A 15,605-nucleotide genomic window follows, 5' to 3' on the forward strand; every position below is an offset into this window, starting at 1 on the left:
GGTTTTTTTTTCCGGCTCTGGTTATGGTGTCAGTGCACGGGGCGCTGGCGCCGAGTAAAGCCACGTCGGTCACAGACGTTGGGTAATGAGGGGGCATACTCGGGCAGAACGCGCTCTGAGAACGCAAGGGCCAAGCATGATGCGTAGGCCCTATTCTTTTCCCTCTCTACGATTGCCCATTTGAGCACCGCCGTGACGATCTTCTGAAAGAGGGTCGACCATCGTCTCCTGTGGACACTCCAGATGGGGGAGGGAGGGAACGTTTATCGGCGTTGACGCCACCTGTCAAACGTTCAGCCATCCCCTTTTCGCGTAGGTGAAAGAAAGGTGAGTGGATATCGGCGAATCAACTCGAACTGCATTAAGACGTGACTCCTGTGTCGTGTTATAACTCCCCAAGGCTCGCTCACGGTGTATACCGCACACACGCACACACACACACGCCTCGTTCTCTTCCTCTCCACTGAACAACAACCGTCAGCAAGCAAAAAAAAAAGTACTTTCGGATGTGCGACTTTCTTGACTTTAGATTGTTCCCTCATATCTTCGTTTTTGTTTTTTTTTCTGTTTTTCGGGACGCGGGCAGCGGTTGCTAATGTGGGGGGAGGGAAGAGAGGGGAAGAGGAAGAGGAAGAGGGCAGCATGGGAAAATAAGACTGAGGAAGAGTGAGTCAAGGTGCTCTCCTGTATTCTGATGACGTGCCCGACCGACCATCGATCTTCCATCTACCCCCATTTGGACCCCCCCCCCACCACACGCACACACTTGCAGCATTTCCACTAGTGTTATACATAGTTTGTTTCGTTGTTTGTCATCCACACCACTCCATACCCTCCTCTTCTTTCTCTCAATCTCTTTCTTCGTCTCTCGTCTTCATTAGGCGGACTTATTGTGTATTGTGTGCGTGAATGTGTACATCTTTTTTTTTTGTGTGTGTGTGTATGTTTATCTGAGAAGGCTTCCACAATTCTTATTTCTAAGTGCTATGTTCCCTCTATTCTTTGCGCCCCATTTTTGTGGCTCGGCTCCACTCTGCAATTACTACGCGGTCGGCCGGGCGCAAGTCTGCTTCCTTCGTCGTGGTTGTCGCCTTGCTTTTGGAAAGGGGAGTCTCTTATGTGACGTACATGTATGTGCCTTCTCGTGTGACCATTCTTAACTGTTTTTTTTTTTTTGGCGGGGAGAGGAGGGGGGCTATATTGGTCGCCAATGCCCCTCGTGCTCATGTGTACACTGCTTCCCGTTCTCATCAAGTGCACGCGTCTGTGCCACGCGCGCTTCTTCATTTGCCTCACTTCCCGCAACTCGTCTTTTCCCCCATACCTTGGCTTTCCTATATAAGTGTGATGCCCCCACCCCACCCACCCCTCCCCCTTCATCTATGTTTCCCTTCAGCTGGAATGGCGATGCACTGGCGCCCTAATCAAATAGGGGAAGAGAAGACTGGAACAGCGCTCCTCCCTCGTATGTGCCTAACCAAAAAGAGAAACTCAGCCGGGTCTTTTAGTGACAGGGTGAAGATGTTGTGCCTCGTGCGTGGGTGCGTGCGTTTATGGATACTGCGCACCCTTGGATATGACTTTTTTTGTTTCTCAAAGAGGAGGGATGGGGACCCGTTGCTTTCCCGTGTACCTCTGCTGCTTCTGAATATTTCCTTTGTTTATCGGGCCAAAACGACAACGATGGCGCGGCCTGTGCGACCACACCGATTCTCTGATGTGACACACCGTTTTATGCGTGTATTATATACATACATATCTGCTTGGCCCTTTCCCTCACCCCACCCCCGACTTTCCCCTCGTTCTCCAGGAACATTTTTTTTTCATAGTGAAACCGTACGGCTTAACCTCTGAGAGTCGCCTTCGGGTGGAGTGATAAAATCAACGGCAATCTTTCTTGCTTCTCTGAGCATTGTGTATGTGTGTGTGTGCGCACAATCGATAGGTATCGATATTTGGAGGGGGGTGATAGGCCGCATCATCAATGTTTGTGTGCGTGTGTGTGTGTACAATCGATAGTACGTAGTATGGTGCTTCGGTGTGTGCGGCCCAGGCTTTCGGGATGAGCTGGGCATGGCATTGACGACTTGCGCTCAGTAGGGCAACTTGATTAAATTTTTTTTTTCAAGACGCTCTCCTCCATATCATATTTGGATGCAGAAAATGTGCAGCTGTAAAGTGGGGAAACAGCGCAAACGTGCGAAGGCTGTTGTGGCTCTATCGGTACTCGGTTGGATCTGAAGCCACGCTAGGAGGTCAGCTCTGGTAGGATAGACCGCATTCCCTGAAGCACGGTGACGTGCAAGTTTTATTTACTTTTGGCCGGGTCAACCTCTCTCGAGCGACGGCGCTGCCTAACGCCTCTTGGAGGAGAACATGAAAGTGTGGTCCCTCATCTTTTACCTCGCGTTCCCCCCCCCCCTCTTCCCCCCCCCTTTCCCGCTAAACAGGAAACACAAAAAGATGGCTGACGCGTAGGGCAGCAACACTGATGCAGTTCGGTGTAACACAACCCTGCGGCGTCATGTACCCCTTAGGTACCAACTCCCCATATGTGTAGGTGTGCACCTGACTGCATTGGAGCTATGTACCTAGTACCAGGGTCCGCTGGGCAAACACCTTGTCGCGGAGGCCAAGAGGCATCATGGCCACCGGCAGGGGAATATCGATGCGTTGCATTTTTTTTTTATCATGCCCTGTGCAACGTTTATCCGATTTTTTGGTGGCCTGTCGGCTTCTCTCACCCTCTCCCCCTGACCTCATCCTCCCGTTCGCCTTTTCTACACACAAGTGCACACTACCACTACTGTGCGTGCCTGAATCAGGTTCTGCAGTGAAATAAATCTACGCTACGGCACGTGCAGTGTAGCGTACGCATGATGGCCAAGGCGATTCCCCGTGTCTCCGTTCAGGTCGAAGAAGACCCACGCACCCACCGCGCTGCATCGAATGTGATCGCTGTGCTCCCGTCCTCCTCCTCTCACGGTACCTTCGTCGCTGTTGCCTCTAACGGAGTGGCACCCGTGGCCGGTGCTTTCAGCGTGGAGAGGCCAACGACATCTGGGAGCTCGCCTATTGTGAGTATTGCTGTTTACATGATGGGCACCGCATCACCGTCGATGGCAGAGGCATCTTCTATCGTCAACATGAAATCCCCTGACATGATGCTTCTGCACACCGTCTCTCTTTGTAGCGATGACCTGCGTCGCACACCATCGCCCCACGCCGCGCGGACGCAAATGGTGAACAACAGCACTCGTGGTCCGGAGTGTATGCCGCGTGCAACTAGCCCACCAGAGCCTGGAACTCTGACGGGAGCGGTGTGGGCAGGGAAAAATTTCTTCTCGCCGCGGGTGAGCGAAACAGCGCCGCCAACAGAGCCCTCACCGGCGGAGGTGGAGCAGATGGTGTGGGTCGGCCTTGAATTTTTGGCCCTGAAGATGTGGCGGGGCCAACTGCTGCTTGTTCGCTCTGGCCTCACGGAAAGTGTGAGCCCGTCCGGCTCTGATGACGACGACAACACACAGTTGGACGCATTCGAGGAGCTGCACGGTAACCACCGTGACACGAGCGCCGTGTGTACGTCCTTTGCGCGCGTCGCTGACTTCTGCAGTACAACCACTAGTGGCGGCAGCGCAAACATGGAAAAAGGAAGCTCACCAATGTCCCTCATGATAGTCGCCGAACAAAGCCACGTTACCGGAGTGGTGTGCTGCAATACGGCGGCTATGGTGTCGGACCGAGCTCAGAAAGCAGGATCGCGGCATTCCCGGCTGACGAAGCAGCAGCCATTGCTGAAGAAGCACACATGGAACATCGGGCCCTTCAATCACGTTGCGGCGACTCCCCTTGCCAACCCCAAGGTGTGCATCTGCGGAACGTCGTTGAGCGGCAGCGTGGAGGTGTATGTGTGGGCGGTGGAAGGTGCCGGTGGTGAGGCTGTACCGCTGTGCGTGCACCAGGTTCTCATGGGGCGTGGACACTTCTTCTATAGAATCGCTGTTGCCGTTGCCGCGGTATCGCCAAACGAGACCGCGAATCAAGCGCCAAGGGACATCAGCTTCTGGGTGGTGGGCAGTGAGTCAGCGGTGATCCAAAATGTCCAGGAGGAGTGTAACTGCGACGCAGAGGCGAAAACATCGACCTTACCAGCCCTGCGTGGCCTTGACGGACGCGTACTTGAGGTGAACCCCAAGGACTCTCAAGTTTCTCGCGGACATCAGAGTAGCAACGCACCTCACGTACCTGCACCCGTAATCAACGCCGCCCCTCGAACCTTGAATGCGCTCTGGGAAGCACAATCGAATCGGACACCACAAACTGCAGGCGGGGTCTCCAAGCACGCTGCCGTTTCAAGTGCTGCAGACCAGACCTTATTGGAAGACGTGTACAGTCTCCGAGTGACGGAGGCGCCCTGCTTCCTCTTGCCACAGAAGGATGTGCTGTTGAAGGTCGACGTCGACCCTACAGACACTATGCCGGACTGCAAACTGACACACCGATACGCCCTTCTCGTACACGTGTCGGCGAAGTGTGTCAGGGGCTCTGAAGAGGATACGCTTCGCCCGTCCAATGACTCTGCCCTAGAAAGTGTGGCTGCCGAGGAAAAGGTAGCGTGCAGCAGTGCCATCTTGTCATTGGACAACACCGACGGCGCCTCTGCGCTAGGCTGGCTGGCTGCGGTGTCGTCAGAAGGCGGCACATCTCCCTTGTTTAGTGTTTCCCACGATGCACCAAAAGACGTGTCGGATGAAGCGCGTCAAGCAAGCATCGCCACAGTTGTGAGCAGCATGCACTACCTTACATTTTCTACGCCCCATCGAATCCTGCAACTGTGCGTGAGTCACAGGCGCGACCCAGCTGACGACAGCGTCAAGCAGCTCAGGTTCAAAGTGCATGGGACGTTCGAGATCAGCCGACCGCAGCGCATTGTTGGCATTGCCCCACTCGTCTCGCCAGGGGCGACACCGCAGCTCCTCCTCCTCTACGGCTCGGCAAGCAGCGCCATGGGAAACAACGATCACCGTAGTAAGGATGCGCAGAACGTGTACGGTCGATCGACGAGGAAGTCGACGTGGATGGTGGTGGAGAATCTTCACGCCTCTATTCTGCATAAACTCACTCCCTGGGACCCTCTAGTGATGGCGGGGACGAAGTCGAAAGGGTGCAGTGATGAAAAAAAACAACTCTGTGAGGCAGAGCTTGTGGAAAAAATCCACGCGATCGTGGAGGCAGAGGGCGCCCGTATCCAGGGTCACTTGGATAGCCGCATGAACAGATTGGAGGCGATGCTGGAGCGACTCCTCAAGACTTGGCAGGGCCAGAGTGCGCAATCGTGATCGGGCGTTGCGAGTGACCACTGTACCAAAGCACACAACCACACACTCGGATCCCTGCTACTCCCCCCCCCCCCGCTCCTCCCCGTCCACAACAAAAAGGACCATCACAGATAACCCAGATACAAAAACGAAATAATTAGTGAAGAAGCGTCCAAAACTGTAAGGGAGCACCTATTGCATCCGTATAACGTAGTGATGGCAGCGAAGCGTATTAGGAAGGGAGGGGGAGGGCTCAGAGGCGTTGCGCATAGATAACACGCACGCGTTCTGGCCCCCACCTTTCATTTGCTGATCCGAGAAAACGGTATACCGAGAAGGCTCGGCACGGTGCGATCGCCTCCCTCAGGCTCTTCCCCATCCTCTCCTCCTCCCCCTCTCCCCTCCTCTCCTGTGCTTGATGCTCCATCTTCGGTCTTCACTGAGCCTTCGTCCTCCCCTTTTTTGTGTGTGTGTCTGGAGGGGGGAGGGGGGTTACACACCGCTCTGTATATGCGTCCGTTGCACTCAAGACACAATGGAAGCGAGGAAAGTCCAGGAAGCGCGCGCACTGACGTGCCACGCACGTGATTTACTGCGACAACAGCTTGTCTCCACGTCCCCCCGCTCCCTCTGCATTGATGTGCAGCACAAACTGCGCACCACACTGCAGCAACTTCTGCCGTGCCTTTGCATTATCCGGTCTTACGAGCGTCAGCATGTCTTACTGGCTATGTACGAGCTTATCATTGGTGCTGTCGGGCAAGTCGTCGGGAGCCTCACAGGAGCGAATGCAACAGTCGCTGCAGAGATCGACCAGATCGACACCGCAAAAAATGACGCAGAGTATCACAACGGGGACAACGACGTCGAAGCCTCTGCTGCACTCTCCTCCCTGGCGGCGCCTTTAAGGGTGGGAGCGACGGCGGCGACGACATCGAACCGGGCATCCTGTGCAAAATATGCCCCAGCGATTGGCTCCTCAGTGACATGGAAGAGCACGTATGGATGCGAAGATGCGATTCTCGCCTTGCGGCAAGCCACAACGCTCCCGTTGCGGCATCCATCGCTGTTCACCGGCCCGCGTCAGCCGTGGCGCCGCCTCCTGCTTTACGGACCTCCGGGCACTGGCAAAACTCGTCTAGCCGCCGCAACGGCAACCGAGTATGGCGCGGTGTTTCTCAGTGTCTCTTCCGCAGACTTGCTGAGCAAGTGGGTCGGAGAGAGTGAGAAGCAAGTGCGCCAGGCATTTGCACAGGCCGCCGCCTCTGCCCCACGGTGCATCCTCTTCTTCGACGAAGTCGACGCCCTCTGCAGCGCGCGTGGCGGTCACGGAGAAAGCGAACTGGCGCGTCGGCTCAAGACGGAGCTCCTGCTGCACCTGCAGGCAGACCTGCCAAAAGTAACAGTACTGGCGGCCACAAACTTGCCGTGGGAGCTGGACGCCGCCTTTCTTCGCCGGTTCGACCGCTTTATTCACGTCGGGCTCCCCTCTGATGCGGTAAAGCGCCGTCTCTTGGAGACTGAATTGCGCGGTGTGGCTCACAACGTCACCAGTGACGCCCTGGACCACATCGTGGCGCAGACAGATCGCTTTTCGGTTGTCGATGTGCGGCGGCTCCTGTCACATGCAGCGATGGCGCCGGTTACCGAATGGCTGCAGCTGGCACAGACAGCAGCTGGAAATCACAGCAGTGGCAGCGAAGAAAGCACCGAGGGGAGAAATGATGGCACCCATGTGGTGGGTGCAGCCACTTCTACTGCGCCGGCGCCGCTACTCCTCGATCCCTCACCCCCACAAATGCACATGAGGCCACCATGTCTACCACTCGATGGGATTGGCGACACCGAGGTTCTCGGTGCTGGCGCACGGAGCGTGATATCCGGGCGAGATAACACACTCTCATCCTGCAGCTCACCGTTGCCATCCTCTCCGGTGGGCCCCGAGTATCTCGTCTCAACTCACTTTTCCTCTGCTCCACGGGGTGAGCACGTACTCTGCCGGGATCTAGGCAGCCACACCAATGGTGTGCCTGATGTGGAGTATCGTCACTTTGAAAAGGCACTAGAGGCAATCACAGCAACCACCTCTGCCGATGATGTTGCTCGCTACGCCATGTGGCGCTGTCGAAGCACAGGCACCTAAGTACTTGGGGTAACACGTCTGCTGCAATGGCATCGCAAGTGAGCCGCGGCTCTCACCTGACCAGCGCAATGTTGCGGTTTTTGCTTATTTTTTCCTTCGTATCCCGACACTCCCGTTTCACATCATCTCTGCTCCTGTCTGCTTCTCTGTGTGTGTGTGTGTGTGTCCTTTTTCCCTTTTTTTTAAACTCCACACACACACACACACACACACAGACGTACACTCGTGCCTCAACTGTGCTCAATGACGTGGAATGAGCTGAAGTGGGAAAAAAAAGAGGGAGCATGTTGGTGTCCCCCGCACACGCAAAGGAATCATCAACTTTGCGAATTGGTGCCAATCTTCCCGGTACGTGTGTGAGGGGGGGGGGAGAAGAAGGGAGGGGGGAAAAAAGCACACAAAAGACGCAAAAAGAGTACCCCCGGAAAGAGTCCCGGACAAATGCGGTGGCTTGACTTTGCGGTTTTCCTTCTACGGTACACACAACTGAAGCACTGGTCCGTCACTCAATTCTACGCCGACGGAAGCGGCGAGTCTGGCCTCCCCTCCCCCCCCCCGCCATCTCTACACCTGTCCGCTAGTGGGCACTGACTTGCTTATTGTTTCTATCCCCGCTCCTTCCCTCAGATCAGACAGCGCTGCACCTCTCTCTCTCTCTCTCTACCTATCTGCGCAAGTGTTTCTGCCTTTTTTTGGAAGTAGTTCGCTCATTTTGGTGAGCCGGTTGCTACTCATTGAATACAGCGGCCGTGCCTGCGTGCGCGCGTGTGGCAAGATGGTGATTCGACTTGTGCTGCAGGCGATGGATCAGGGCCACCTGCTTGTAAATAATATCGACAGGTATGTCCGCACAGGTCGCGGTGTTATGGTTTACATCGCGTTTCTCGCAGACGGCGACAACAATCAGATCACCGATGAGGCCCTGCAACGCAGCGTGGATGTGATGCTTCGGACCAAAATATTTACACACTTTTCGCCTGAAAAAATGATCTCCCGCCCCCAGTCACTGGAAGAGTGTCCTGAAATGGACATCCTCATTGTCCCGCAGGCATCTCTGGGGGGAAAAGTGAAGGGGCGCACTGTGCAGTTCCACCAACTCGTCGCCAAGGACGTCGGGACCGCGCTTTACGATCGTTTTTGTCATTACGTGCGCGTCGCCCGTGGTGTGGATGAGACTCTGGTGGACGTCAACGGGGCACCGCTGAGCCAAGACGAAGCCCCCAATGCAGAGGGCTGGATCAAGTACAACTCCCGTGTGATCTCCGGCACCTTCGGAAACCGCCAAGGTCTGCGGTTTGAATCGGAAGGACCGTTCACACATTCGTTTGATATCGAATGATGGCGACGTTGCTGGGACAGTTTAGTAGAGGTGGTTTCACAGCCAGCCGCAGCTTGGTACCAATGTGCATTATCAGAGCACCCCTTTCGACATGAGCTGAGGGTAGGAGACGTCGCAGCAGCTAGCAGCTCTCCCCTTCAACCCCCTCCCTCCTCCCCCCCCCCCGCCTATCCTCATCGTGTAATGTGGTGGTGTTCATACCATAGCATTGTTGAAAATCAAGGGAACAATGGTACCCCGGCTCGGGCACGTCAAATCCCGAATTTGAAAGCTCAGAGGCATGTGTAGATGGAGAACGTGTCGCTTGTAAGCCATTCCGAGAAAATGTAGCGTATCTACAACGAACCCACGCATCTTGGTGAGCGGCCCGCACCTGAGTATTTTTAGGTTTGTGTGCATTCATGTCTTTGCTGACAGGGCCTTTGAGCAATCATGTCGTTTGGGTGGAACAGAACAACAACGAGGCCTTTTTTCATGTTCGCGCTGCTTTTAAGCTTCTCCTCCCTTCCCTCAACCACTTCACAACCGCCATCACCCTCTCCACCGCCTACTTCTCCACCAGCCTCACCATCTCACACACAAAAGCATCGATCACACCAGTGTCGACTTGCAGCCTCTCAAGCACTCGCGCGTGTGGGTGTGCGTGCAAAGGAGTATAGCGACACTCGTGTGCAGTTCCTGCGAGACAATCATCACTTTTTGTTTCCCCCTCCCACCGGGGGAAATACCCATGGCACTGTCATGCAGCGGCTCCGTCGCTTTGGGAAATGGTGTTGGACGGGCCCCAGCGGCGGCAGCAGCACAGCAGTGGACGGCACAGCAGCGGTGCTTCCGCCGATTGATGAAGTCGCTTCGCAGTGCCTACTTTCACGACCGTTCGAAGTTATTTTGGGCACGGCATCGCGTCCTCGTTGAGTTCTATAAGTACTCTCGTGTCGAGGAAGAAAAAAATGTGCAGCTGCTCGTCGCGATTGGCAACGAAATCGCGACATTCGTGGCCGAGTACATGAAAACGGATGTCGGCGCCATCATGAAGCATAACGAAAAGATCCAAACCCTTCCCGTCGCCAAGGCAAAGAGGTACCGTGAGGAGTACTTGCTGCACGAAAAGCAGCATGAATCGTGGTGTAAGCAGAAGATTCGACTCATGATGGACCGTCGTCCACCACCACCCTATCCGTTCTTTTAAGTGACGTTTTCTGAGGGGGGCGGTCGAAGAGGAAAACCAAAGTGAAGTAGTGCGTCTTCTAACATTGGCCGACACGGGAGCAGAGGAATGATTACATGAAAGGAGTTGCTTGTTGTGCGCTCAGTCGGTGCCGGCCAACACTTTTTGTGTCGGCCCACTCGCTCTCGCATGTTTCTTCTGGTGTCTCCCACGGCGCCTCCACAAGGCTACTTCCCGTACCCCGCGGCCAATATGCCCCTCCCCCTCGTACCGCGCACACGAGCACATCTGGGGGACTCTTTGCGTTTTCACACAGCTTAAGGGAAAACAAAACACTCCAGCAACCGGGGGGGTGGACAGAGAAAGGAAAAAAAAAAGTGAGCCGTGTCACTATATCGTGAGAGGGGGGCAGCAAACACTGCTGAGCGATGACGTCGGTACTCGATTTATGTTGCGAGTGTCAAACATGGCAGTATAATTCTGTGCCCACGGCCTCTTGCCCCCTACCCCCCCCCCCCCCCCCCCCCCCCCCCCCCCCCACACACCACAGACGACGGCCCGAATTATACCGTCGAGGCCGAGCGATGGGGCGCAATTGTCGCCCTCTGATGTAAATGTCTCCCTCGCTCTCCACTCCTCCTCCCCCTCGGTTTCAGTTCGGCTCCCTCTTTTGTTCTCTCATTATTTCATCTTTTTCAGCTCGACGCGGATGCGCTAGCCGCTCTGTGATCACGTCAATATTTGTCTACCAAAACTATCACAAAGTTTTTCGAAAACGACCAAAAAAAAACATATTGTACATATACGCGCGCCCCCTACTAGCGAAATGGCTGCTTTCACTTCGAACTCCGACGGACGCAAGTGCATCACCATCAATCATGAGGATGGCTCCAGCATTACGGTATACGAGCAAGGCGCACACCTCACTAGCTGGAAGACGAAGGATGGAAAAGACTACCTATATCTCAGTCCAAAAGCGATCTTCTCTGACCGCGTCGCCATTCGTGGTGGTGTGCCGCTCATCTTTCCGCAGTTTGGCGCCTATGGCTCAATGCTGCCCCCGCACGGCTTCGCGCGCATCCGCCCGTGGAACCTCGAGAGCGCCGAGAACGGCAAGGCAAGCTTCTCGCTGCGCGTAGCCCTATGCGAACTTCTGCCAGGCGGCTGCTCCCTCACCGATGCCCCGGAGAACGCTGTCCACCTACTCTACACCATCTCCTTCAGTAACACAGAGTTGAACCTTCGCATGAAAGTCACGAACACCAGCGAGGAGCAGCCGGCCTCGTTTCAGTTTGCCTTTCACACGTACTTTGCGGTGTCTGACATTTCTCAGACCGTGGTCAACGGTGTCAGCCGCTCGCCTTTCATCGACAACACCAAGTCTAACGGCAACCCGCTGACACCGCCGAGCCCGCCAGAACCTCTGTGGATCATTCGCGGCGAGCACGATCGCATCTATCCTGATCAGGCATGCGCGATTGTTCTCCAGGATCTGGCCGCGAAGACCGTGCTTCAAGTGTCCAGCCCTAACCTACATGATGTGTGCATCTGGAACCCTGCCGCGGCCAAGTGCGCTGCGATGAAAGATATGCCCCCAGATGGCTATCAGCGCTTTGTGTGTGTGGAACACGGTGATATGCTGAAGAAAATCGAGTTACCGTCTTGCTCGAGCTGGACTGGATCACAGGAGATTTCGATCTTGGCTGGAAATCCCCATGAGTCGAACATATAAACGGGGGCGGGGGGGGGGGGTTGAAGACAGCAATAGCAAAAGGGGAAGCCCAATGCAAATCTTTTCCACGAAGGGGTGGCGCCGCAGCGACCTTGAGCGGCTTCCTGTAACGTGTTCTCCCGAGCAGTTGACACACACACACACACACACACACATGCACGCATACATTAACTGCGAGTGTGGTGTGTGTAAAGATGTATTTAGGCTGAAGAACTGTCGGTTTTGCAGCTGCAAAGATCGAACGAGTGCCAGCCACAACAAGAAAATGACGCAAACAAAAAAGTGAAAAGGATACGCATAGGGGGAAGTGAGCAGGTTCTGGATATCTGTAGTCTATCGTGTTGTGCGAGTCGTTTCCTTGTGTGTTGACAGGTCGCGTCCTATTTCAAAGCGAGATCTCTCCCCCCCCCCCTCCCCTCTCTCCCGGACCCCTTTTTTTATCACCCTCCCCTTTACAGCCTGGCTCACACACGTTGTTGTTTTTTTTCTGCTTCTTTATTCACGCAGACAAATGCGCGGGCCACGCGCCCTATTCCTCCTGCGGCCTTCATTTTTCTCCCGCTTCCCTCTTGCACCCTACTCCTTTCTTTGCACTCTCGTATTCGCTTGTGTTCTCATTCGGTGATGAGCGGAAGAAGCCTTGGCTATATACAGACCCATAAATATATGATGTGGATGTGTCTCCTACCCCCCCCCCTCTCACCCTGAGTAGCCACTTCATTGCCTTCTTTCTTTTTTTTTTGCAGGAGAGGGGAGGTGTATTCTGATGCACGCACGCCCTCCCCTCTCCACTTGACAACTGGGGAGAGAAGGGGGGGGAACACATCGAGTTGAACCTGTGAGGGGCCCCGGGTCTCCTCTTCAAACCCGTTTTGTCGCATGCCCCCTTCCCACCGCCAGGCGGCCCTCAGAGACCAACTTGGCATTTTACCGGAACTGCTTTTTGACCTCTGTCCTCCCTTCCATCCCCTCTCGTCTCATCTTCGTTTCACATTTACTGCCGGCACTTGCTTCTTCTCGCACAAAAGTGTCTCGGCACGACCGAGACCCAGTAGTCGAGTGCGCGATCCCTAGCAGAGGTGCTCAAGTACCCGGTAATACGGAAGCACTGGACAATACGCACACGGGCGACCACCTTGTACGCACATTAGTCACACTACAAGTTAATATTTATATATATTTATATACATGAAGGGAGCCACGCTACAAATGTACCCTTGTTGTAATGACACCTTCTTGACGTCCTTCGCACTGGATGCCCTTCTCAACAAACTCGTCGCCGAGGTATGCGAAAAACGTCCGGTTAGCTCTCGGCAAGTCCTTGAGCTGATGCGGGAGGCACTCGAAACACAGAAGATGCATCAATGGTATTACTCCGAGACTATCCGCTCCTTCAACGAGGCCGTAAACTCACTTAGTCGCCGCGGATTCCCGCACCAGATGGCGTGTCCGTTGTACTTTCGAATTCCACAAGAAGACGGTGGGGTGCACGAACTGTTCCGCTACGGCTCCGAAATCGCCGTCACGCCGAACAACTACGACAACTTTGAGCTCATGCTGAAGCAACACCAAGCTGTGGTGAATCACGAACTATCCCAAGAAGGCTACTACCACGCCGTGCGCCACCTTCTCCCCATCAGCGCTCAACGCAACTTACTGAATTCGAGCTACACACCCATCATCAACTTTCTGCAAGAGTGTCTGCTCAATCCACGCTCGCAGTGGGCCACCCAGTCGTCTGAGGTGTGGGACCAGCTAGGAGTTACGTATGCCGTGCCATTTGCTGGGAGACTCTTTGCGGTCGACCCTACAAAACCTGTAACAGCCCTTGTGCCCTTTGAAGACGCTAACCGCTATGTGGAGCTGGCCAGTGAGCGCTGCAGAACACTCAACAGCCTCCTGACGACTGGCGCGTCGCTTAATGTTGTGCGTAAGGCGGGTGCAACAGTCGCAATGCCACCGCCCACGGTGCATGAGAGCGCAGTGCAGAAGCCCGCACCATCTACAGTGGTCGTACCCGGCAGCACCACCGCGGCTGAAGACACGAGCCAGTGGGAGGCATTCAAGACGATCGGCCTGCGCAGTGAGTTGTTTGGGGACATGTCGCAGGCCGAAGTTGATTTTTGGAGATATATTCTGCAGCTGCGACAATCGCCTTCCCAGATTCACGAAATCTCCTTTCACTTAGAATTCGGACCGCACCACATGGACCTCAAGGAGAATGGGCGCTTCATTCCTGTGACGCGGCTTAATCTCAATCAGTTTATCGAGGCGGTGGTCGCGAAACAGGACGAGGTGCACACCTATATTAACGAAGTCGTCTCCGGAAACACGACACCCAGCAACATGTCCACGACAAAGAGAGAGGGATGTGCTGGTGTCTCTCCGAACCCTGTGGCGGCTGCCAACGCTGCAACTACACACCAGATGCCCGCGACCCACCACGACCTCCAAAAATTAGCGAGGCCGCCACCGCGCGCGTCCGGACCGGAGGCAACCGCTTCAGCCGGCCAGTCACAAAGCGACACGCACCGTGGAGAGGAGGAGGTGCATCTTACACTGGATGACGTAGACTCGACCGTGGTACGTTCGATTCTCGAGATGCAGTCGCAGTTTGAGCTCGGTCGACTGACCAAAACGGAGTTGAATGCGCGGCAGCTGCGCTTTTGTCTGCCCTGCCACGAAGGCGTCTACAATCTCATACCCAATGGCCGGCATATCCATGTATCAACCGGCAACATTGGCCTCTTCTTTCACTACGTTGAAGAAGAAACAAGACGCGTGGAGGCCCGACTTGCGCGCAAGGCAAAGGACAGCGCAAGGCACGCGCGCACCCCTTCTGCCGATGCGCCGCCTGGCGATACCGATTCCTCGAACGCCACGCAGCGCGACCAGGAGCGCGGCGATTGCGCTATGGAGCCTTCAAGCCCGGACGCAGACTACTGGACGGACAGGGACGTTCTGGAGATCTGGACGTACGAGTGCACCACCGAGTGTCTTTTGAAGTCTAACATGTCTCCTGAAGAATTAGTGCGGCAGACACAGATGCAGTGGGATACGAACTTCCTTTCTCGTAAGGACTCTCCTTATGTGGATGTATCGGTGGATCGGGGTGCCATTCTTCCCAAAGATGTCAAGGCATACCTGCGGCTCTTGGGCAAACGCTTGCAGTCGATTCGATTGACAATTTTAGATGCGGGCAAGTGCCCACGACAGCTATCCGAGTTGGATAATGCCGAGTTGGGCGAGGTGAATCCTTCTGGGCCACCAGTGGTGGCTGCGATCCCGGTAAGCGCGCGCCCCCTTTCGCCGACCCAAGAGGAAGACCCTTGCATACTCTCACCCACACACAACACTGGTGGCCTACTGGCACCGCCGTAGCCTTCCAACTTATAGATGATGTGCTACACGTCGCCTTTCTAGACGTGCATGTTTTTTTTTGTTTTCGTTTCGCGCTTTTTTTTCCTTTTTTTTTTGAAAACGCCTGTAAGTGTGCGTGTGTGTAATTTACAAATCTTTACCCCGATGTCTTCCCCATCCCCCCCCCCCGCCCCTCCCCAACCCACCGCACCTCTCGTTTTTTTCTTTTTGGTCGTTCCTGTGTGCATGATGGTGCCTTTACCGCTTTCGTTCCCATTACTTGTGAATGGGTGTTTTCTGCTCCATTGTACGACCTCCTCAGAGTAGTTTTCTGTAGGGATCCCCATCCCAATACAAGGCCCAAACTGTCAGCATCACTATTCTTGTTCTCCTCTTTTTTGTTTTTACAGTGTCCGTCACATATCTTTCCCCTCTCGTTCCCTCCTATGTTCGGATCGTCTTTTTCAACTACCAGAGTTTTGCATTCGCTTCGTGCTTATTATCCTTCATTTTTGTTTTCTCTCTCTCCTCTCTTTTTTAGATTT

General features: G+C 54.7%; 6 protein-coding genes across 6 annotated transcripts; all 6 read left to right on the top strand.

The window, feature by feature from the left end:
* Nucleotides 1-2,879: 2,879 nt before the first annotated feature.
* On the top strand, nucleotides 2,880-5,339 carry JKF63_01900 (uncharacterized protein; the record flags this gene model as incomplete). The annotated part of the gene is made up of 1 exon (XM_067897944.1): nucleotides 2,880-5,339. One exon carries the CDS (start codon nucleotides 2,880-2,882, stop codon nucleotides 5,337-5,339), a length of 2,460 nt encoding a protein of 819 aa, XP_067754101.1.
* Nucleotides 5,340-5,853: 514 nt separating this feature from the next.
* On the top strand, nucleotides 5,854-7,461 carry JKF63_01901 (uncharacterized protein; the record flags this gene model as incomplete). Its single annotated transcript, XM_067897945.1, has 1 exon — nucleotides 5,854-7,461. One exon carries the CDS (start codon nucleotides 5,854-5,856, stop codon nucleotides 7,459-7,461), a length of 1,608 nt encoding a protein of 535 aa, XP_067754102.1.
* A 775-nt stretch (nucleotides 7,462-8,236) lies between these two features.
* Nucleotides 8,237-8,800, top strand: JKF63_01902 (uncharacterized protein; the record flags this gene model as incomplete). The annotated part of the gene is made up of 1 exon (XM_067897946.1): nucleotides 8,237-8,800. The coding sequence occupies one exon, from the start codon at nucleotides 8,237-8,239 to the stop codon at nucleotides 8,798-8,800; it is 564 nt and encodes a 187-aa protein (XP_067754103.1).
* Nucleotides 8,801-9,530: 730 nt separating this feature from the next.
* JKF63_01903 (uncharacterized protein) lies at nucleotides 9,531-9,989 on the top strand (the record flags this gene model as incomplete). Its single annotated transcript, XM_067897947.1, has 1 exon — nucleotides 9,531-9,989. One exon carries the CDS (start codon nucleotides 9,531-9,533, stop codon nucleotides 9,987-9,989), a length of 459 nt encoding a protein of 152 aa, XP_067754104.1.
* Nucleotides 9,990-10,794: 805 nt separating this feature from the next.
* Nucleotides 10,795-11,700, top strand: JKF63_01904 (uncharacterized protein; the record flags this gene model as incomplete). Its single annotated transcript, XM_067897948.1, has 1 exon — nucleotides 10,795-11,700. The coding sequence occupies one exon, from the start codon at nucleotides 10,795-10,797 to the stop codon at nucleotides 11,698-11,700; it is 906 nt and encodes a 301-aa protein (XP_067754105.1).
* A 1,209-nt stretch (nucleotides 11,701-12,909) lies between these two features.
* On the top strand, nucleotides 12,910-15,081 carry JKF63_01905 (uncharacterized protein; the record flags this gene model as incomplete). Its single annotated transcript, XM_067897949.1, has 1 exon — nucleotides 12,910-15,081. One exon carries the CDS (start codon nucleotides 12,910-12,912, stop codon nucleotides 15,079-15,081), a length of 2,172 nt encoding a protein of 723 aa, XP_067754106.1.
* Nucleotides 15,082-15,605: the final 524 nt, after the last annotated feature.

This window comes from Porcisia hertigi, chromosome 34 (genome assembly GCF_017918235.1).
Source record: "Porcisia hertigi strain C119 chromosome 34, whole genome shotgun sequence".
NCBI classification, from domain to species: domain Eukaryota; phylum Euglenozoa; class Kinetoplastea; order Trypanosomatida; family Trypanosomatidae; genus Porcisia; species Porcisia hertigi.